Source organism: Mercurialis annua, linkage group LG7, assembly GCF_937616625.2.
Source record: "Mercurialis annua linkage group LG7, ddMerAnnu1.2, whole genome shotgun sequence".
Taxonomy (NCBI): domain Eukaryota; kingdom Viridiplantae; phylum Streptophyta; class Magnoliopsida; order Malpighiales; family Euphorbiaceae; genus Mercurialis; species Mercurialis annua.
In genome coordinates, this window is record NC_065576.1 from 48,866,121 (window position 1) to 48,883,563 (window position 17,443).

At 32.5% G+C, this 17,443-nt stretch overlaps 3 protein-coding genes across 4 annotated transcripts; 2 read left to right on the forward strand and 1 right to left on the reverse strand.

The window, feature by feature from the left end:
• Positions 1-145: 145 nt before the first annotated feature.
• LOC126654908 (GDSL esterase/lipase At3g26430-like) lies at positions 146-3,387 on the forward strand. Its single transcript, XM_050348912.2, has 5 exons — positions 146-609; positions 827-1,036; positions 1,136-1,305; positions 1,747-2,017; positions 2,860-3,387. Exons 1-5 carry the CDS (start codon positions 369-371, stop codon positions 3,117-3,119), a joined length of 1,152 nt encoding a protein of 383 aa, XP_050204869.1. The 5' UTR covers positions 146-368; the 3' UTR covers positions 3,120-3,387.
• A 1,659-nt stretch (positions 3,388-5,046) lies between these two features.
• Positions 5,047-9,606, reverse strand: LOC126657296 (uncharacterized). The gene is made up of 6 exons (XM_056103828.1): positions 9,186-9,606; positions 8,913-9,083; positions 8,018-8,188; positions 7,769-7,948; positions 7,211-7,664; positions 5,047-6,199 (listed from the first exon to the last, which is right to left on the reverse strand). The coding sequence occupies exons 1-6, from the start codon at positions 9,447-9,449 to the stop codon at positions 5,154-5,156; spliced, it is 2,286 nt and encodes a 761-aa protein (XP_055959803.1). The 5' UTR covers positions 9,450-9,606; the 3' UTR covers positions 5,047-5,153.
• Positions 9,607-11,679: 2,073 nt separating this feature from the next.
• On the forward strand, positions 11,680-17,193 carry LOC126656260 (chloroplast sensor kinase, chloroplastic). Of its 2 annotated transcripts, none has more exons than XM_050350780.2 (9): positions 11,680-12,180; positions 12,809-12,970; positions 13,069-13,410; positions 13,921-13,986; positions 14,074-14,142; positions 14,231-14,323; positions 14,621-14,838; positions 14,940-15,100; positions 16,585-16,779. In XM_050350780.2, exons 1-9 carry the CDS (start codon positions 11,731-11,733, stop codon positions 16,641-16,643), a joined length of 1,620 nt encoding a protein of 539 aa, XP_050206737.1. In that variant the 5' UTR covers positions 11,680-11,730; the 3' UTR covers positions 16,644-16,779. The 2 variants fall into 2 exon arrangements, with proteins under 2 accessions (XP_050206737.1, XP_050206736.1); XM_050350779.2 differs by having other exon boundaries at positions 11,683-12,180; positions 14,940-15,213; positions 16,585-17,193.
• Positions 17,194-17,443: the final 250 nt, after the last annotated feature.

A 17,443-nucleotide genomic window follows, 5' to 3' on the forward strand; every position in this document is an offset into this window, starting at 1 on the left:
ATTAGTCGGGACAGTGAGAGGTTTCAAATTAAAAATTTCGTCAAATATTTGTATAAACTATTGATTCAGTTAATCACAATTTATATTTTTTTTGTTCAATTTGATTTGATTTGGTTCTTTTCAGATCCCCTTATTCCATTGTCATAGGCAGCCTTTTTCTTTGGACGAGAAGTTTAAAATTGATACATTGTACTATTTTTATCTGCAAATGAGGCATGTGCCATCTTAGCAAATGTGACCGTTGCCCCCACATTCAAAATAAATAAAAATATGGAACTATTGTCAAAGACAAATCAATTCAAAATAAATAAAGCTTGAAAGAAAAACAGTAATTGATCACTTGCTCAAAATTCTGTCTCTCCCTCAACATGGAGCTGTTGAGAAGTGTAATCTTTAGCATTTTTACTGTAATTTCATTAACATCACTTCCAAAGAGTGTCGCATCAAGAAAATGTGAATTTCCGGCAATATTCAACTTCGGAGATTCGAATTCAGACACCGGTGGCTTCTCTGCAGCATTTGGCCAAGCTCCGCCGCCTAACGGACAAACTTTCTTCCACCACCCGGCCGGTCGCTACTGCGATGGCCGTCTCATCATTGATTTCATAGGTAATAGTAATACACATTACAATTTGTCTATTTTGCAAAAAAAGAACTTCTCGATTTCTATATTTTAGCATTTTGTTTTTGTTTATAAAATGGCTTTTAAATTCTAAATTATTTTTATAAAAAAATCAGTTTTGTCATATTTTAATTTCACATTCTTCGTTTCGGCATTTCCGTTTCCGTACGCTAAACTTTATGTTAACTATTATTTTGATTTTAGCTGAAAGCTTGGGGTTACCATATCTTAGTGCATATTTAGACTCGGTGGGTTCAAATTTCAGGCATGGAGCCAATTTTGCAACGGCTGGTTCAACCATTAGACCACAGAACACTACAATTTCTCAAAGTGGTTACAGTCCCATTTCTTTGGATGTTCAATTAATCCAATTCTTGGATTTTAAGAAACGAATCCAAAAATTGCAACATCAAGGTGATCTCTTATTTGATTTTTCAATATCTTTATTTTTAGGACTAAATTGAATTATTTTTAAGAGATTGGGGCATAATTGAAAAATTATATTTATGTCAGGTGGTGTTTTTGAGAGATTGTTGCCTGAGCCAGATTATTTCTCTAATGGATTATATAGTTTTGATATTGGCCAAAATGACCTCACTGCTGGTTATAAACTCAACATGACCACTGACCAAGTTAAAGCATTTGTGCCTGATTTGATGTCCCATTTATCCAGCACTATTAAGGTAATTAAACATTTTTCTGTTTTCATTCCTCATAGAAAAAAATAAGTATTTTAAGAACCGAAATGGACCGAGTTCAACTGGTTCAATCATGAACAGGAAGTCTGTTGTATACATATTTTTTTTATTTAACTCCTTGAATCGGTTGAATCATAAATTGATTATTAAAAATCTGTAAAAATAAGGGTTAATTATTATAACTCTCATCATCAATTTAAGTTCGAACTACTATTTCTTTCTTTAATTTTACAAAATTATTATTTTTCTTTTAATTTTAATATTTTAAATAACAGAAATCACTTTATAAAGGAAGGTTTTAGTTAAATTATTTTTAATATGTTTATGAAAAAAAATAGTAATTTAAATCTAACATCACGCACAGTAATTAACCCAAAAAATATAAAAATCGGCCATTTAATCTTAAAAATGTGTTTGATTGTGCAGTCTGTTTATAGTCAAGGAGGAAGATCATTTTGGATACACAATACAGGCCCAGTGGGCTGCCTTCCATACTCTTTGGACCGGTTTTTAATCACAGCAGCCCAAATAGATAAATATGGATGTGCTAGCCCATTTAACGAGGTGGCTCAGTATTTCAACCAGAAACTGAAAGCAGCAGTAGTTCAACTCAGGAAAGATCTTCCTCAAGCTGCCATTACTTATGTTGATATCTACTCTCTCAAGTATACTCTAATCACCCAAGGCAAAAAAATTGGTAATTAACTCATTCTCCTTACATTCATTATTAAACAATAAATTTTCACTTAAAAATATATTTGTATAGATATTCCGATTCAAAAAAACATTATAAAATAAAAACATCAATCGGTCCACCTTTTCGTTGTCTTATTTTTTAGTTTATATTAATATAGTAACAGAGCCACTCGCAGGCAGACTCGTACGCCCGCCCTGACTGAAATTAATTGGAGACTTATTTTTCTAATTTTTTTTGAATCATGTTGCAATATGAAAAATATGTCGATTAAAGTTTTCTTTCTTACAATTCGCCTTTCTTGTTATTATTTCCTAACTACGCTATTGGAGGCGATGCGGGAGCAGGCGATCACCCCTTCTGCCGGCTAGAAGCCTCTTTGAATAGTTCAATTGTCTGAACCTCTTTTTTTAGAAGAATAATAATTATCTGTCTTATTTTTTCATATTTACGTAGTTATTACTCCCTCCGTTTTTATTTAGTTGTCCATTTAGTTAAACGAATTTGTCAATAATTAGTTGTCCATTTAGCCAAATGAATTTGTCAATAATTAGTTGTCCATTTAGGATTTTAAGATAACATTAGATATTATCTTCCAAATCTATCCCTCACTAATAAATAATTTTATAGTAGGGTTATATTAGTATACACTCCTATGATTTAAGACAAAAAGCCTACTTCTTAATATGTATAATTTTGACTAAATGGACAACTAAATAAAAACGGAGGGAGTAATTTTTTTTTTTATCACATAGTTAATCTAAAAAAAATGAATTAATGCAATTTGACTCAAAATAATATTTATAATTCATTTAACCTTGTAGTTTTTTGGGGTCTTTTTACAGGATTCAAGGACCCTTTTGTAGCATGTTGTGGACATGGTGGGAAGTATAACTACAATACAAATGCTAGATGTGGAGCAAAGAGGATTGTGAATGGAAAGGAGGAGTTGATTGCTAATTCTTGCAAAGATCCATCACTTAGCATAATATGGGATGGTGTCCATTTCACTGAGGCAGCTAACAATTGGGTATTCCACCAATTTTTTAATGGCTCATTTTCAGACCCACCACTTCCATTAAACATGGCTTGTCTCAATTCTTGATTTAATTGTACACAACAATTTAATAGTTTTTTTTAATAAACAAAAAAGAAACACGTTTGTGGGAGAATTTAAATTCACGATCGAACAGTTTGCTATATAATGCTTATACCATTTGAGTTATAACTCATTGGTTTTAATAGTATTAGTTAAATTGATGAGTAGGCAGTTGTATTGCTGAGCCTCAAGAAGCAAACTTTTAATTGTATGGTCCATTGCTAGGCCTAAAACTATGTAATATTATTTAAAATTTAATTTTTGTTTGATCTGATTATGAGGTGTCCTGAACGAGTTCCAACTATGAAACAGCACCTTTAAACCTTCCACATTCATACTAATCCCCACTCGAGCCGGGTAGGTCCCTTACGGGAGGCAAAGCTCTGTCCCCAAGTTTTAAATGGCTGCATACATGAGTACGGTTCGAAACCGCGACCTCACTTAAACTACAAGAGCGCCTTACCAACTCATCTACGCCCTGAGGTTATTTAAAATTTAATTTCATTGTCTTTGAGGTTCCATGCACATGACAAGTTTGTTTTTGCACAACTTTCTTATATCCTTCTTCTCTTTAGCATGATCTATTTGTTTATTTCCTTATGGAGGTTTAACTAATTGATTGGAAGTAATTTAATAGACAAGAGTTTAATGAATTGATGATGTGATATAACTATTACTCTTTCCGTTTTAAATTAATTAGTCACTATTATAAAAAAATTATTCTAAACTATTGGCGCTTAGTTATTATTAAATAATAAAATGACGTATATATTAATCCTATTAATTATATAAAATGCAGTAAGTAAACAAAATTCACTAAAAGACACAAAGTATTATACAATCAAGTAAGAGTATATGTAATGTAGTATTATTGTAAGAAATTAATTATTCTATTTAGATAAGTTAAAATTTATTAATACTTGTGTTAGTTCTAAATTATTTGTCAAATTTGAGATGGAAGGAGAATAATTTTAGAAAATTTAAGTGTTAAGGATAAAATAAGAATTGTAACTATGACTTAGCAGAAGATGTGATCATGGCAACCACAGACATTATTTCCTGGTTATATGTTATCCCAGACATTATAGAGCTTAACCTAAAATAAGCATACAAATATTATTCAACATTTTCTTCTTCATAAATATAAATATAAATAGCAAACTATGAAATAAATGCAATTTAAACAACAAAACAAGTTACTTTAAAAAATATAAAAATAACAAAACAAGTCATGATATGATTATTATGACATTATCAATATATTGGATAGATATTATAAAGAGGAAATAATTGAAGATGTGTATATGTAATCTTATCTGGACTTGCTCGCATATGGCAAACCTTCACCTCTTTCTTGGCCCCATATGTTTATCCACTTCATCAAAATATAACTAACCAACTTAAAACCATGTGCCGCTGTGGGCCTAACTTGTAAGGTTAAGGCGTTTCTAAATGCATAAAGAGGTTGTGTGTTCGAACTACGTTTCGGTAACTAACAGTCTAACAATTTAGACTCTAAAAAGTCGATCTCCGTCTCTGACAAACAAAAAAAAAACTTAAAACCATATCCACCATTCATAAAATTTCCATCTACATTTCCTTCATCACTTTTTCATCAAATTGCTTTTGTTTCAATTTATGAGTTATTTGCAAATTAAAAATTTAACCTTTATATTTTTTAGAAATGTAAGTACGATTTATAAAACTTGATAAATCATGTCATATTGAAAATATGTTTTTCCGTTAAAAAATTGTTGTGAGATCGAAATGCTTATAATGTAGCTTGTTTAATAAATGAGAGCCGTGAATATATAAAGAAATGTCGTAGGCATCGAGACCATTTGTTTTCGTTATTCCATTTAAAAGCCGGGAGCTAAGAATATAAGAAAAATTACATTATAGACGTTGAGATCAACATTTTTTCGTTATACCATTTAAAAGCCGAGATCTATGAATTTAAAGAAATTACATTATAGACATCGATATCATAATATTTTCGTTGTACCATTTAAAAGTCGGAACTACGGGGAAAACTACCCTTCATTCTACCTTCCAAGTGTACAAAAACAAGCAAAAACTAGATGACCCACAAGCATTATCTTCTTCCCTTGGTGCACAAGCAACTTCTTGATCATTCAACAATGGTATTGATGATGAAACTGGCTTAAAAATGAACAACCCATACCTTGGACCAGACCCAAATAACCAATCATGAACATCCCAATAAACCTCAACTTTTCTTTTACTCACATCAATTATTTCATTTCCTCTAAACTTCCATTGAAGATGCTTGACTTCAAATGCTATTTCTCCATCAACTTTAATCTCTAGTTTTGGATCAAATTCAAAACCATTAATGCATTCAATTGAAATTTCATGAAATTTTGTATCTTTCTCATGAATTTTGTTTTTCGATAATTGAGAAAGAGGAGCGCTGATGGGAGAAAATGAACCCACGACGTTAACAGAATGCTGCCCGACGCTTATACAGTTTGAGCTATAACTTGTCGGTTCTTTCTTAATTTTTGTACTGAATTTCCTTTTCCCAACTACATGCTCTTTTCTTGACACTAAAATTGGTTCATTAAGAGAAGGCCTACATTTTGTTCTTCTATATGCATCTTTTTTTAAATCACCAAGAAGTAAAACGACTTCACCTTCAGAGACGACAGCAACATAATAATCTGATTGTGGCTCTGTTTCTCCATTGAATTTTGCTTGTTTTAGATCCCAAACGACATCAACAGCCTTACCATCTACTAAAAATTGCTTACCACCTTGTTTTCTCCAAAAACACCATGGCTTTAGTTCAATCTTGCACTCTTGATGATGATCTTGATTGTTGGTTGGTTGAACTGAAATAGATAAGCCATGAAGTAAGAGATTTTTGCACCATGTTATGGTGATTAAACGACATTGATTGGCTAATATTGTTCTGTATACTGACATGAACACACTCTGGCCTGATCTGGTTATGGTTGATGATGGTTCATTGGTGATTTGCATTATATAAGACTCTGAAAAGAGCTTAAAAATGGGTAACTTTATAAGCAAGAAAAAACGATTTGAGTAGAGAATTGAGATAACTTCTTACCCAAGTTTTCGTTTTTCTTGAACTTGAAAGCTTGTTCTTATCAAAAAAATTGCATTACTTATCAAGAAAATATATATTTTTTGATAGTTTTGATGGTAAGAGAGGAGTGGGAACAAGGGAAAAGCAACACCCTTTAATACTCAATTATATGCAAAACGTGTAAGCTTTTTTTTAGTATTATTTATTCCTTTTTTACTTCTTTATATATTTCACTTTTAAGGTTTTCAAAAAGTTGATTGGCTGTAATAACAAAATCTTTTGTTTTCTTTTTTCCTTTCATGGTGAAAAAGAAACAAGGGCTTTAATCATTTTGGAGCTTCTGTGAAAAGCTATGCAACACAGACACAGATACAGGAAAACGGAACACTTGCATACTGACACGGCGAAACGATGTTATTTTAAGATTTTTTATGTTGAAAATGAAGTTTCGTGTCCTATAATGAAGTCCATGCTAAATAGGCGAAAAGTGTACTTTTACGAAATAACAAAGGATGCTCCGGGCTGGGATAAAATTAAGCAAGATACTAATTTTGCAGAAATTACAGTTAGTTCAGGCGGTTGAATTTGTAACCATATTCCTGTTGTTTTCCCTAACTATTTAATTAATTTCCAGTTGAGTTTAGTAGGAATGTGATTTAGGGAAGGAATCTAGAACAGACAGATAGGGAAGTACTAGAGAACTGACCGAAATTATCACATATATGTTGCATGAGAACTTCTTGAGTACTACATTTCGACATTTCATTTACTTCTAAAACTCCGAAACTCTAAATTTATAATCTATTCATGTAGAAAATATTGATAAGTTATCTCTCGGGCATTTTCCATTTTCGTTTCCGTACCCCTACGCCAGTGTTCAATATGGATATTTATTTTGTTAGAACTGAGAGCCACATGCTTAAGCAGCTATCTTCATTAGATTCAAATATGTAGTATGTACACACAAGAGATGAATGGTAATTAGAGACTGTCTCATCCTATCTAGATTAATCACACTTCTAACTGATATTTCTGAAGTGCTTCAAATCAATAATCATAACAGTGATATCATCTAAACTACCTCTACTCACTGCAAGATTCACAAGCTCCTTGCAAGCAGCCACAAGCCCTGTACACAAAGGTTTCTTCTTAAGCGGACTGTTCTCTTTACTCGGTGACTCATTCTTGACGTTTATTCGCTTGACCAATGAAATTCTTCGAGACTTCGACGGAGGACTTTCATTTTCACAGGCAAAGTCATCATGCCAGCTATCAAGTATCGTTTTATTATTGCTTGGGGACTGTTTATTAGTCCCATATTGTTGCTTGACTAGGGAAACTCGTCGGAACTTTGGCGAAGGACTTACATTTACAATGCCACAAAGAACATCATCTTTTTGTACATCTACTTTGGACCCCAATTTCTTCTCAGGCATACATGATGCTATCACAGTATCAATAACTTCTTGGTTTCCGATCTACACCGCAAAATTAGACAATTGAATCAACTGAATCATTAAACCCGATTTTGGATTCTGTTAATGTTCATGTTAGAGCATAAAAGATAAAACAAATTGCATACCTCTTCCCATAGTCCATCGGAAGCTAAGACAAGAAACTCTGTGTCTAGGGTCAGAGGCAAGATTATTGTATCAGGCTCGCCGAGCACCCAGTCCTTGAGATGAGCATCTCCAATGCTTCTCGAAACAGAAAGTATACCGTGAACTCTCCATGCTCCGCGGTGGATCTCTACATATCCTCCCTATATCATATAATCATCAGTAATTATCTATGGCTTCTCAGTGTACCTTGTTCAAGTGTGTGATAATACCTTGTTCTCGATTCTTTGTCGTTCATCCTCCCGCTCTGCTCTATGATCTTTTGTAAGCACTTCTGCCACTCCTCCTCTACATAGAACAGCTCGGCAATCACCCAAATTCGACACCACAGCCTCCTGTCCTTCAATCAAGGCTGTCACACAACAGGCGCCGCTTACTACACCCTGCATTTTTCACATTTTTTCACCATTACACGAAAACAGAAATAGATAAACATGAACAAGATATTGTAAATGTTCTGCTTTCTGAAAACTATATACTCCCTCCGTCCCGTTTAAGAAGTCCCATATTTCATTTTGGGATGTCCCATTTAAAAAGTCCCATTACTATTTTTAGGATATTTTTCCATTGAATACCCTATTTTACCCTTATTTTAGTTATCTTAAAAGAGTTCTATGGAAAATTCCACTATCATTAATAGGAGCAAAACATGAAAAAACATGAAAAGACAAGAATAATTTAATGTTTTCTTAATCTGTGTGTAAAGTCAAATGGGAGTTCTAAAGTGGGACGGAGGGAGTATATAGTAGCAGATCTTGTAGACTGACACAAACATTACTTACTATAAGCCTAAATTTCACATTATGAACAATCAATCATCGTCTCCTCATATAAAACACATAATATAAGTCAACAAAACATCATCAACAAACTAACTGCCAACTAGGTAGCACATAAACTTCATTCAATCAATATGTCCCGTTTCAGAAATGTTTCGGACATTAGACGTTTCGACACAAAACTTCATTTTTTACATAGAAAACCTTAAAATAACACCGTTTTGTGTCCCGTTTTCCCATATTCGTGTCCGTTCTACCTAGACTACCAATTAGAGAAAAAATAACATCTTTTGCCACTTATCAATCAATAAAATAACTTGAAATTCACCTGCTTCAAGAATTCATGGTCTGTTTTCAAGTACCCAGCTTTAACAGCTTCCTCTTTGGATTCATTTCCATTACAATTCACCATCATTTCAAGAATATTACCATGCAAATTCTCTGCAACAAACTCCACAGCTTTTTTCCCTCCATGCCCATCATAAACACCAAAGAAACCCTACAAAATCACCCCCAAGAAACCAAAAATTCAGTTAAACAACACTAAAACAAACTAAAAACAAAGCAAATCCATCAAGAAATCAAGAGTTATATAACTTACTGAGTTGGAACAGCCGTTTAAACGAGAAACAATCTTGTGGGCATCTTCCATAAACTTTTTCTTGCCTTTAATGGAGGAAACCGCGACGCCAGTGTCACTAAAACAAAAGGGTTCGTTCGTCGGAGTCAAATCTTTAAATTTAAGCCTATCAGACTGAATTTCTTGAAGTACATTTGGAATTTCAAGACTGGGCGGTCTTTTTCTTTTCAAAGAGCAAGAAATAACCGTCGTAGAAGGCAATTCTGTAGCTAATTTCGTCGCCATTTTTGTTGCTAAAACAAGAAAGGGAGACGAGAGGAGAAGAGGGAGCCGTGAGTTGTAACGGCTATAAGTGAAAATGAAAAGAGAACTGGAAAATTAATAAGAGAAAAAAATAAAGAACTGAAAATGTTGGTTAGGGTTTGGGTCAAATAAAGAATCTTTCTAATAACGAGCCGTTAGATATTTGGTCAAAAGTTTGAATGGATAATTGTTACTAGATGGAGGGAAGTGGGAACTATATCTATACTTACGTATAAAGCACAAATGAGAGGACAAGCAAATTTACTGAATAATCCTCTTCAGTTTACTATTAAATAAAAAATTTATAATCATTAACTAATTAATTATTTAATTAATCAATATTATAATTAAAGTTCTAATTAGAATAGATAGCTAAATTATCTCCAATTTAATTTTTAGTATGTAAAAAATAGCTAAATTGTCTCCAAATTAGTAGGAATACCTATCTTTTAGTTTGATTAAACTACAAAATTAAAATACTGTATTTGGTCTATATATTATTATTTAAATTTCCATCTTATTTATTTTTAAAAATATTATTAACAAAATTAAGTTAATTATTTAATTATAGTTATTATAAAACCAAAAAAAGAAAATTTAATAACCGAATGTATTATATTTACTTTCACAAAAATTCTTAGCTAATTTAATATTAATTATAAATAAAAAAATTGATATAATTATAATAAATTTACTAATATATTCATTGAGAAGTTACGTTACGAGCCACGTGTAATGCGAAACTAGTTAAATAAAATAAGCAAAATTAAATAAAATTGGATATGAAAATTATTTTTATAAAATTATTAAAAAAAACATATTCCATTCGTTACTAAATATATATTTAAATTTCAAATTTTAAAAATAAAATTTACAGCTCAAATTTTTTATATATAAATATAATCACATAACATATTTTATATTTTTATATTTTTGTAATTTAATTTATCAACATATATTAAAATTTAATGTAATTATATATAATTGACCAACGAACTATGGCCTTGCTTGGTTGGAGGTAAATAAATTAGGGAAGTTGCACTTTCCGGGAAGTAGCAAATTTTTTTTGCTTGGTTCAATTTTTACATTTTACTTCCCGAGAAGTTGGACGTTTGACTTTCCTTTGACTAGGGAAGTAACTTCCCTAGCAAAACCCAAGGAAGTAGTACTTCCCTAGCATTTTTGTTGGTTTTTCCTAATTTAACCTTAATTCTTTTTTTTTTCTTTTAAAATTCATATAAAATATTTTTATTTATTTCAAAAAATATACTTATATTATTTTATAATTATTATTTATAATAAGTAAATATTTTTATTAAATATTTTATATTATGTAAAATTCAAATAAAAAAATATAATTTTTAAATTTTAATATTTAAAACTCTCCTAAATAGTACGTGAATCGTAAAATAAGAGATAATAAGCAAAAATTAAATTATTTATTGCTTGATTTTTAAATTAAAATTATTTGTTTAACAATATAAAAATTATCAAAGGATATTTATGTCTTTTGGTTAAAAATATAGTATATTATATTGAAATTAATTTTGTACTTTCCGGGAAGTAAAAATTGAAATAAGTAACATTTAACAAACTTCCTGGAAAGTTAACTTCCCGGGAACTACACTTTCCGGGAAGTTACTTTCCAAGAATTGATATAAAACGAACCAAGCGAGGCCTATAACTCATATGGTATAAATACTGAACAATATTCTACTAAGATCATGAATTTAATTTTCAATACAAGCGTTTTTTTTATTTAAAATTATCAAAAAATAAAAATAAATAATTGTATGTACTTAAATTATTTCTCTCTTATAAAAAGATTTATAAAATATCAAATGTAATTATTATCATACAACAAGCTAAAAAATACATGATAATTTATTTTAGTTGTAGGTAATACTAAAATTTATAAATAAAATTTTGCAATCGATGTTTGTGAGGTTTTTTTTTATTTAAAAAAAGTGACTATTCCATTAGAAATTATTTTTTTAGAATAATTAAGTTTTTAGAAAATTATATCAAAAAAGTAATATTCTCTCTAACTTTATCATTCATCTACTAATTAGAAGTATTTATCATTCATCTACTAATTAGATGTAATGTATGACTAGATGGTAGAAGCTGAACGACGCCGTAAAGACAAGAAACACAGCCGTATAACGAACCAAAACGCAAAAAGTATCCAACGTGTCATAATTTCAGCTTCTAGTTTAAACTAAAACCTCCTCTCCGCTTCTCATCATCAGAGCATCAAACAATGCTTCTCTCCGCCACTCGTCTCCACATAACAGCGCTCTCTCCCGCCAACCTCCACTTCTCCTCCGCCGCCGTCACCACCACCACCACTTCCTCCACCTCACTAAAACCACTCCTCCTCACCACCACCAACGCCTCCTCTTCTTCAAACTCTTCCTCTTCTCCACTTACCTCCACTGCTACTACTCACACTCAACAAAACCAGACTCTTATCCATCAAGTGAGCCGCTCTCTTCCCGATGAAGAACCCGAACAGCAAGAAATGGTGTCCTCTGCTTCGGCGATCGCTTCCGCCATTCGTAAAACCTCAAACTCTCCGATTGAATTCGTTCAAGAAATTGAGAAATCCGATAACGCAAAGTTAGTACTGCCGAGTCTCGATTTTCGCAGGCTTTGCGTCCAACAATTAGACCTCTTTCGCAGAATTGTCCATCCCGATGCCATACTATCGGTTAGTTATTTTTTTTCTTGGTCTAATAGTAAAATAGATTCAAATTTTTGCAGATTGTTGTAATTTTATCCAAAACTTTTAATTTTTATAATATTATCTCCATTACATTTATTTTGTTATAATTCTAGCTAATTTTTGTCCAATTAATTTATATTTAACTGTTTTGTTTTTAGTTGAATTTATAAATTGATTCCATAATTAGCAAAACCTATTAATAAGCAATAGCTTAATGCTAGTAGATCGTGAGTTTTAAATCAATTCACATGCGCTCCTCCTTTTCAAATTATAAAAAAATATTAACAAAATTTATTTTTCAGATTTTTAGAACTTAAATTTTAATATTAAAAATAAAAATAATGTTAGAATTTAATTCTAAATTTTTAACTTGTTCGGTGGCAAAAAAAATGAATTTAAAGCTAAAAATTACAGAAAAAGCCAATTAACATAATCCAAATAAAACTAGCCAAATAATACTAACCTGTATACATACAGGTATTATATTGGTATGAAAGATTGAAAAATCACATTGATAAAAAAATAATTAAAATTACAACAAAATGTTAAATTGATCAATTTTTACTTTATTTTGATGAGATTGATGTTTTAATTTCCTATGTGCTTTTTTCAGGTTTATGTTAGGCCAGCAGGGAGTTATGTTATGGACCGTTTGGAATTACGGAGAGTAACATCATTTCCAGGAATGAATGCGTCTGATGTGGTAATGTTAGTTGGTAATTTTAACGTTCCTGCCGGATTGCGTGCTGCTGAAGCTGCTCTCTCTAGTCAACAAGTATGTAACTCTAGCCATATATTTCGAACATGCCAGTATGAACAACGGATTGTTTTTGACGGGTAATTAATGAATATGCTGTGTTCGAATTATTGTAGGTAGAATTCGTGCCGGAGCATAAGGCTGTTGTGTTTCCTATGGTGAAACATCCATTTGTTGTCGGGTTCCTGGTTGCTGAGTTGCCTATATTGAAAACTGAAACATCACATGAGAATGTGCAGACTAAGGTGGATGAACATAGTTTGATTCGCTTTCAATCTCCGGAGGAAAATTATGCTTTACCTTCGAGTTTACTTTCAAGTACGGATAACAATTTTTTATCTCGGGGAATTCAGACACTAGATGATCATCCATCGAGAATGTATAACTTTACTTCGGAGCAAAGACTGAATGCAATTAATATCTCTTGCTCTGTAGCTATGGCTTATGTCATGGATCAGGTAGTCTAAGTTTTTATATTTACGCTGTCAATTCAATTGAAAAATGATGTAGCCTTTTTGTTAATGTTAATTTGTCTAAAATGCCTAAGATTTCTATTTCTGCAGTTGCATAATATAAGTTTATGAATGTTAGAAGTTGCTTGCTCAAATGCTTGTTATTTGTTGCATAGTTATTGCATGTTATTCAAATGATGTGTCTAACTCTATTTCTCGTGCTGGGGGATCAAAGATTAAGTGGCAATACAAGGACGGAATCCCATTGTTCACATTGTATTTGTAGTTTTCAGGATGAGCTTTCCTACTCATAAAATCTAATTCTTACTTGCTATCTCGGTTTTTATCCTCATCAATTTCTTCTTGGCTGTCTGTTCCCATTGGTCTGCACATTCTGCTTTATTTTGATTTTTCTATGTTTTATAGCAGTTTTTGTTTGGATATCTTAGAACAGTTGATGGTGCTTTTGGACTTCCAATGGAATTTCTGATTTGGTATTATGGTTATATTCCACAGAAAGCAATGTTACTGCAGCAATCATCTTGGCAAAATAATGTCAGAATGAGTAATCTTGTTGAACAGGTAAACTAGTCAACATGGGATGTTTTCCTTTTGATCATTGGTGACCTTTTTTTCATATATTAATTTCCTTTGCACCATTGTTGACAGATTCGTGGCCCTCTTTCTAGCATTCAGACTCTGAGCAAAATGTTATCTACCCACATAAAGAAAACTGAGGTATATGAAATAGGTTTTTGGATTTATTTTCTAATTCCTCTCTTTATTTTCTGTTCATATTCATGCAGGAATAATGTGATTTGTGCAGATTTCTTATGACATTGTGGAAGACATACTGGTACAGGGTGATCGGTTGAGAGATACTCTTCAAGAACTCCAGGATGCTGTTCGTTTGACAAAGGCACTCTCTCTCTTCTTTTGTAATGCATGCATTATCTGTATATATGCTTTGTCATGTCTTATTAATGTGTCGTGTAGGCTTTCTTTTTATACTTCCTTTAGTTTAAAACCAACTCTACCCACTGAATTAAACCATTATCTTGTTTCCCTACCCACTTTGTTCAGACTAGCAATTTCACAGAATTTCTGCTGAAGTCAGAATATTGAAACTTCTTGCTATGAGAAAAAAATAATGTCTTTTAAGTTGAAATCTGGCATGAGATGCCTAACATTTTTTTTGTAATATTATTATCTTTAGGCCAATATAATGCGCTACAATGAAGAGGCACTACAGAAAATGCAAAATTCGACTTATCATCATGAATCTCAGTTATCAGATAGCATTCCTAGATACACAGACAACGCCAATAATACGCAAAATTCTGGTAAACCATTTTCTCTTAATGCTCCGTCTGGCGACTCAGAGATGCCCATGCCACCTATGGCCCTTGCTTCCCTACAACAAGATGGAATAAGGTAGATTTCTTTGGATTTACTCTTCATTTTTGTGTTGATCCACATATTCAAAATGAAAAGTGAAATATCTTTTTGCTTATGTTTGTATTCATGTCAGGAAGACCGTGCAATGTTACTGAAGTGTTGTTAGAGTTGGTTGGGGCTGTGCAACCTCTTGCACGTATGCAGCAACGTGATGTGGTTCTTTGTGGACTCTCTCAAACTTTACAAGTTGCTGTAGAAGAGCCATCTCTACGCCAAGCTTTAAGCAACTTAATTGAAGGTGCGTTATTGCGTTCTCATGTTAGTGGCAAGGTTGAAATTGTGTGTACTGAAGCACCTGCTGGTGGGGCTCTTGTAATTATTGATGATGATGGCCCTGATATGCATTATATGGTAAGAATGGCGTCTTTCTCTCTGCTAGCTTTTCTTTAATCAACTTAGTATTTAAGACCTCTGTAATTTTCTTCACATCCTTGTGCAATATTTAGAGTGTTATACCTAGACATGCCAAGAATTGACATAAGATAGCTTCATTATCTGAGAAATTGAATACTGTGAAAGTGTGAAGTCATATAATTCTGGAGCCATATTGATAAGAAAAGGTGACCGGTAATGACACTACCGAGGCTTAAAATATAAATTGTTTGGCCATATTATCTAAGGTATCATCTGTGAAGATCTTTTAAGTTTGAGGCTTAAAGAAGTGAGAAATTCATAATTTGGTGAAGTAATAGGAGAACAGAGTGCTAAATGCAATTGGCTGATGTTAGCTAAATTATTGAGCCCATTGTTTGTGTTAATTATCATTCGGTATTCCATTTTTTTAATCTTCCGAGTCTTTTGTGGTAAAGTAAATGGTATTTATTTGCAGTAGTACAGCTCCAATGTGAAAACTATAGTAACTTCTTGACTTAAGTAGCAATTTGCCCCCTCAACTTGTAAGCAATGGGCAATTAACACATAAATTAATTTTGTGGGCAAATTAATCATGAACTTGCATATTATGGGCAATTAGCCCCATTTTGGCAATTTACCCCCTAAACTTGTAAGTTATTTGTCCCTCAATTGGCAATTTTCCCCATCAAATTTTAAGCTAATTTTTCAAAATGGGGCTAATTGCCCATAATCAGCAAGTTGATGATTAATTTGCCCACAAAGTTAATTTATGTGTTAATTGCCCATTGCTTACAAGTTGAGGGGGCAAATTGCTTCTTAAGTCGTAACTTCTTTGTAACGATTTTTTTTCCTTCTTTTGAAATAGCATCTTATTTTTGTTGCCATTTTCAATTAGCTTATTTTGTGACAATTTTTTTATTATGATTTGAGGGTATTAAATTTGTATATGTGAGGGCAACTCATTTTTCTTTCTCTGTCGTTTATTGAGGTAAAAGCCCCAAGAATGAGCGACTGACTGAGAAATTGAGTTTACAATCTATAAACCTTTTTCTGTTGAAACTAATCTATGAACTTAAACATTGCTCAAATGCATTTCTTGGATCTTGTTGGAGGATTAGAACACAAGTGAGCAAACTCATTGCTCAGCTATACAAGAAATTTGGCTAGTAATGATTAATGAGACAGACTGCCCTTTTATTCCTTATGTGCACTAACCCTTTTAGAATATTCCATAACTCTTTTCTTAGCAAAAGAACATCCATGTCATACAGATAAGTGATGCTCGTGTAGAAACATTTCGAGTACTTTATACTTCAATTATGTTCTCTGTTACCAATAATTTGTAATGTTGACAAAATGCACTTGCAGACTCAGACGCATTCGCTCAAACCATTTGGAGCAGCGCATCTTTCAGACAACATGCTTGAAGACAACATGACTTGGAATTTTGTCGCTGGAATGACTGTTGCTCGTGAGATACTCGAGAGTTATGGCTGCGTTGTCCGTGTAATATCACCCCGGATCGCAGATGCTGCCCTTGGAGCTGGGGGAACACGGATAGAACTTTGGCTTCCTTCCTTCGATGCATTATCTGACGCTGACCTAAATGGCATCGGCCCTAAAGCATAGAATAAATTGGCTCTTTAAATATGCAAGGCTTGTGAAGATAGAAAATCAAATGAGCCATTGAAGCCAAATTCCGCTTTCTCCGAGGTCGGGAATATAAATCTTATATAGTTTGATTGCATTTCCACTGCATATGCAGTTATGTAAATGTAGATAAAGAACATAATAGTGTATGTATGAGCACCTCTTGTTTATAGAATGTTGTAATTACTGTCAACACAATGTACAATATGAGCTAAAGCATTTGATTTTTCGAGTGACGGTAGGGGTGTAATTGTATGACATTAAGGGTCATATGATGAAAACTGATTTATACTTAGTTATTTAATTGATAAATTTGGTTTGCTTTAATGTTTAATTTTTTGATTTGGTTTAATTTTAGACAAATAAATTTGAGTACAAATTGAACTGAAATAATCTAACCGACTAGATCAGTTCGGTTTCGGCTCAGTTCGGTTTGAACAAATGCACAATCCTACCTAAGCATAGCTATCTGAATGATGCCCTTAACCTACTAATTTAGTGCCCAACGACCAGACTTACTTAGCCATGTCAAAGAAGGTTTCGTCGTGTTAATAATGTTAGAAGAGTTCTCGTCACC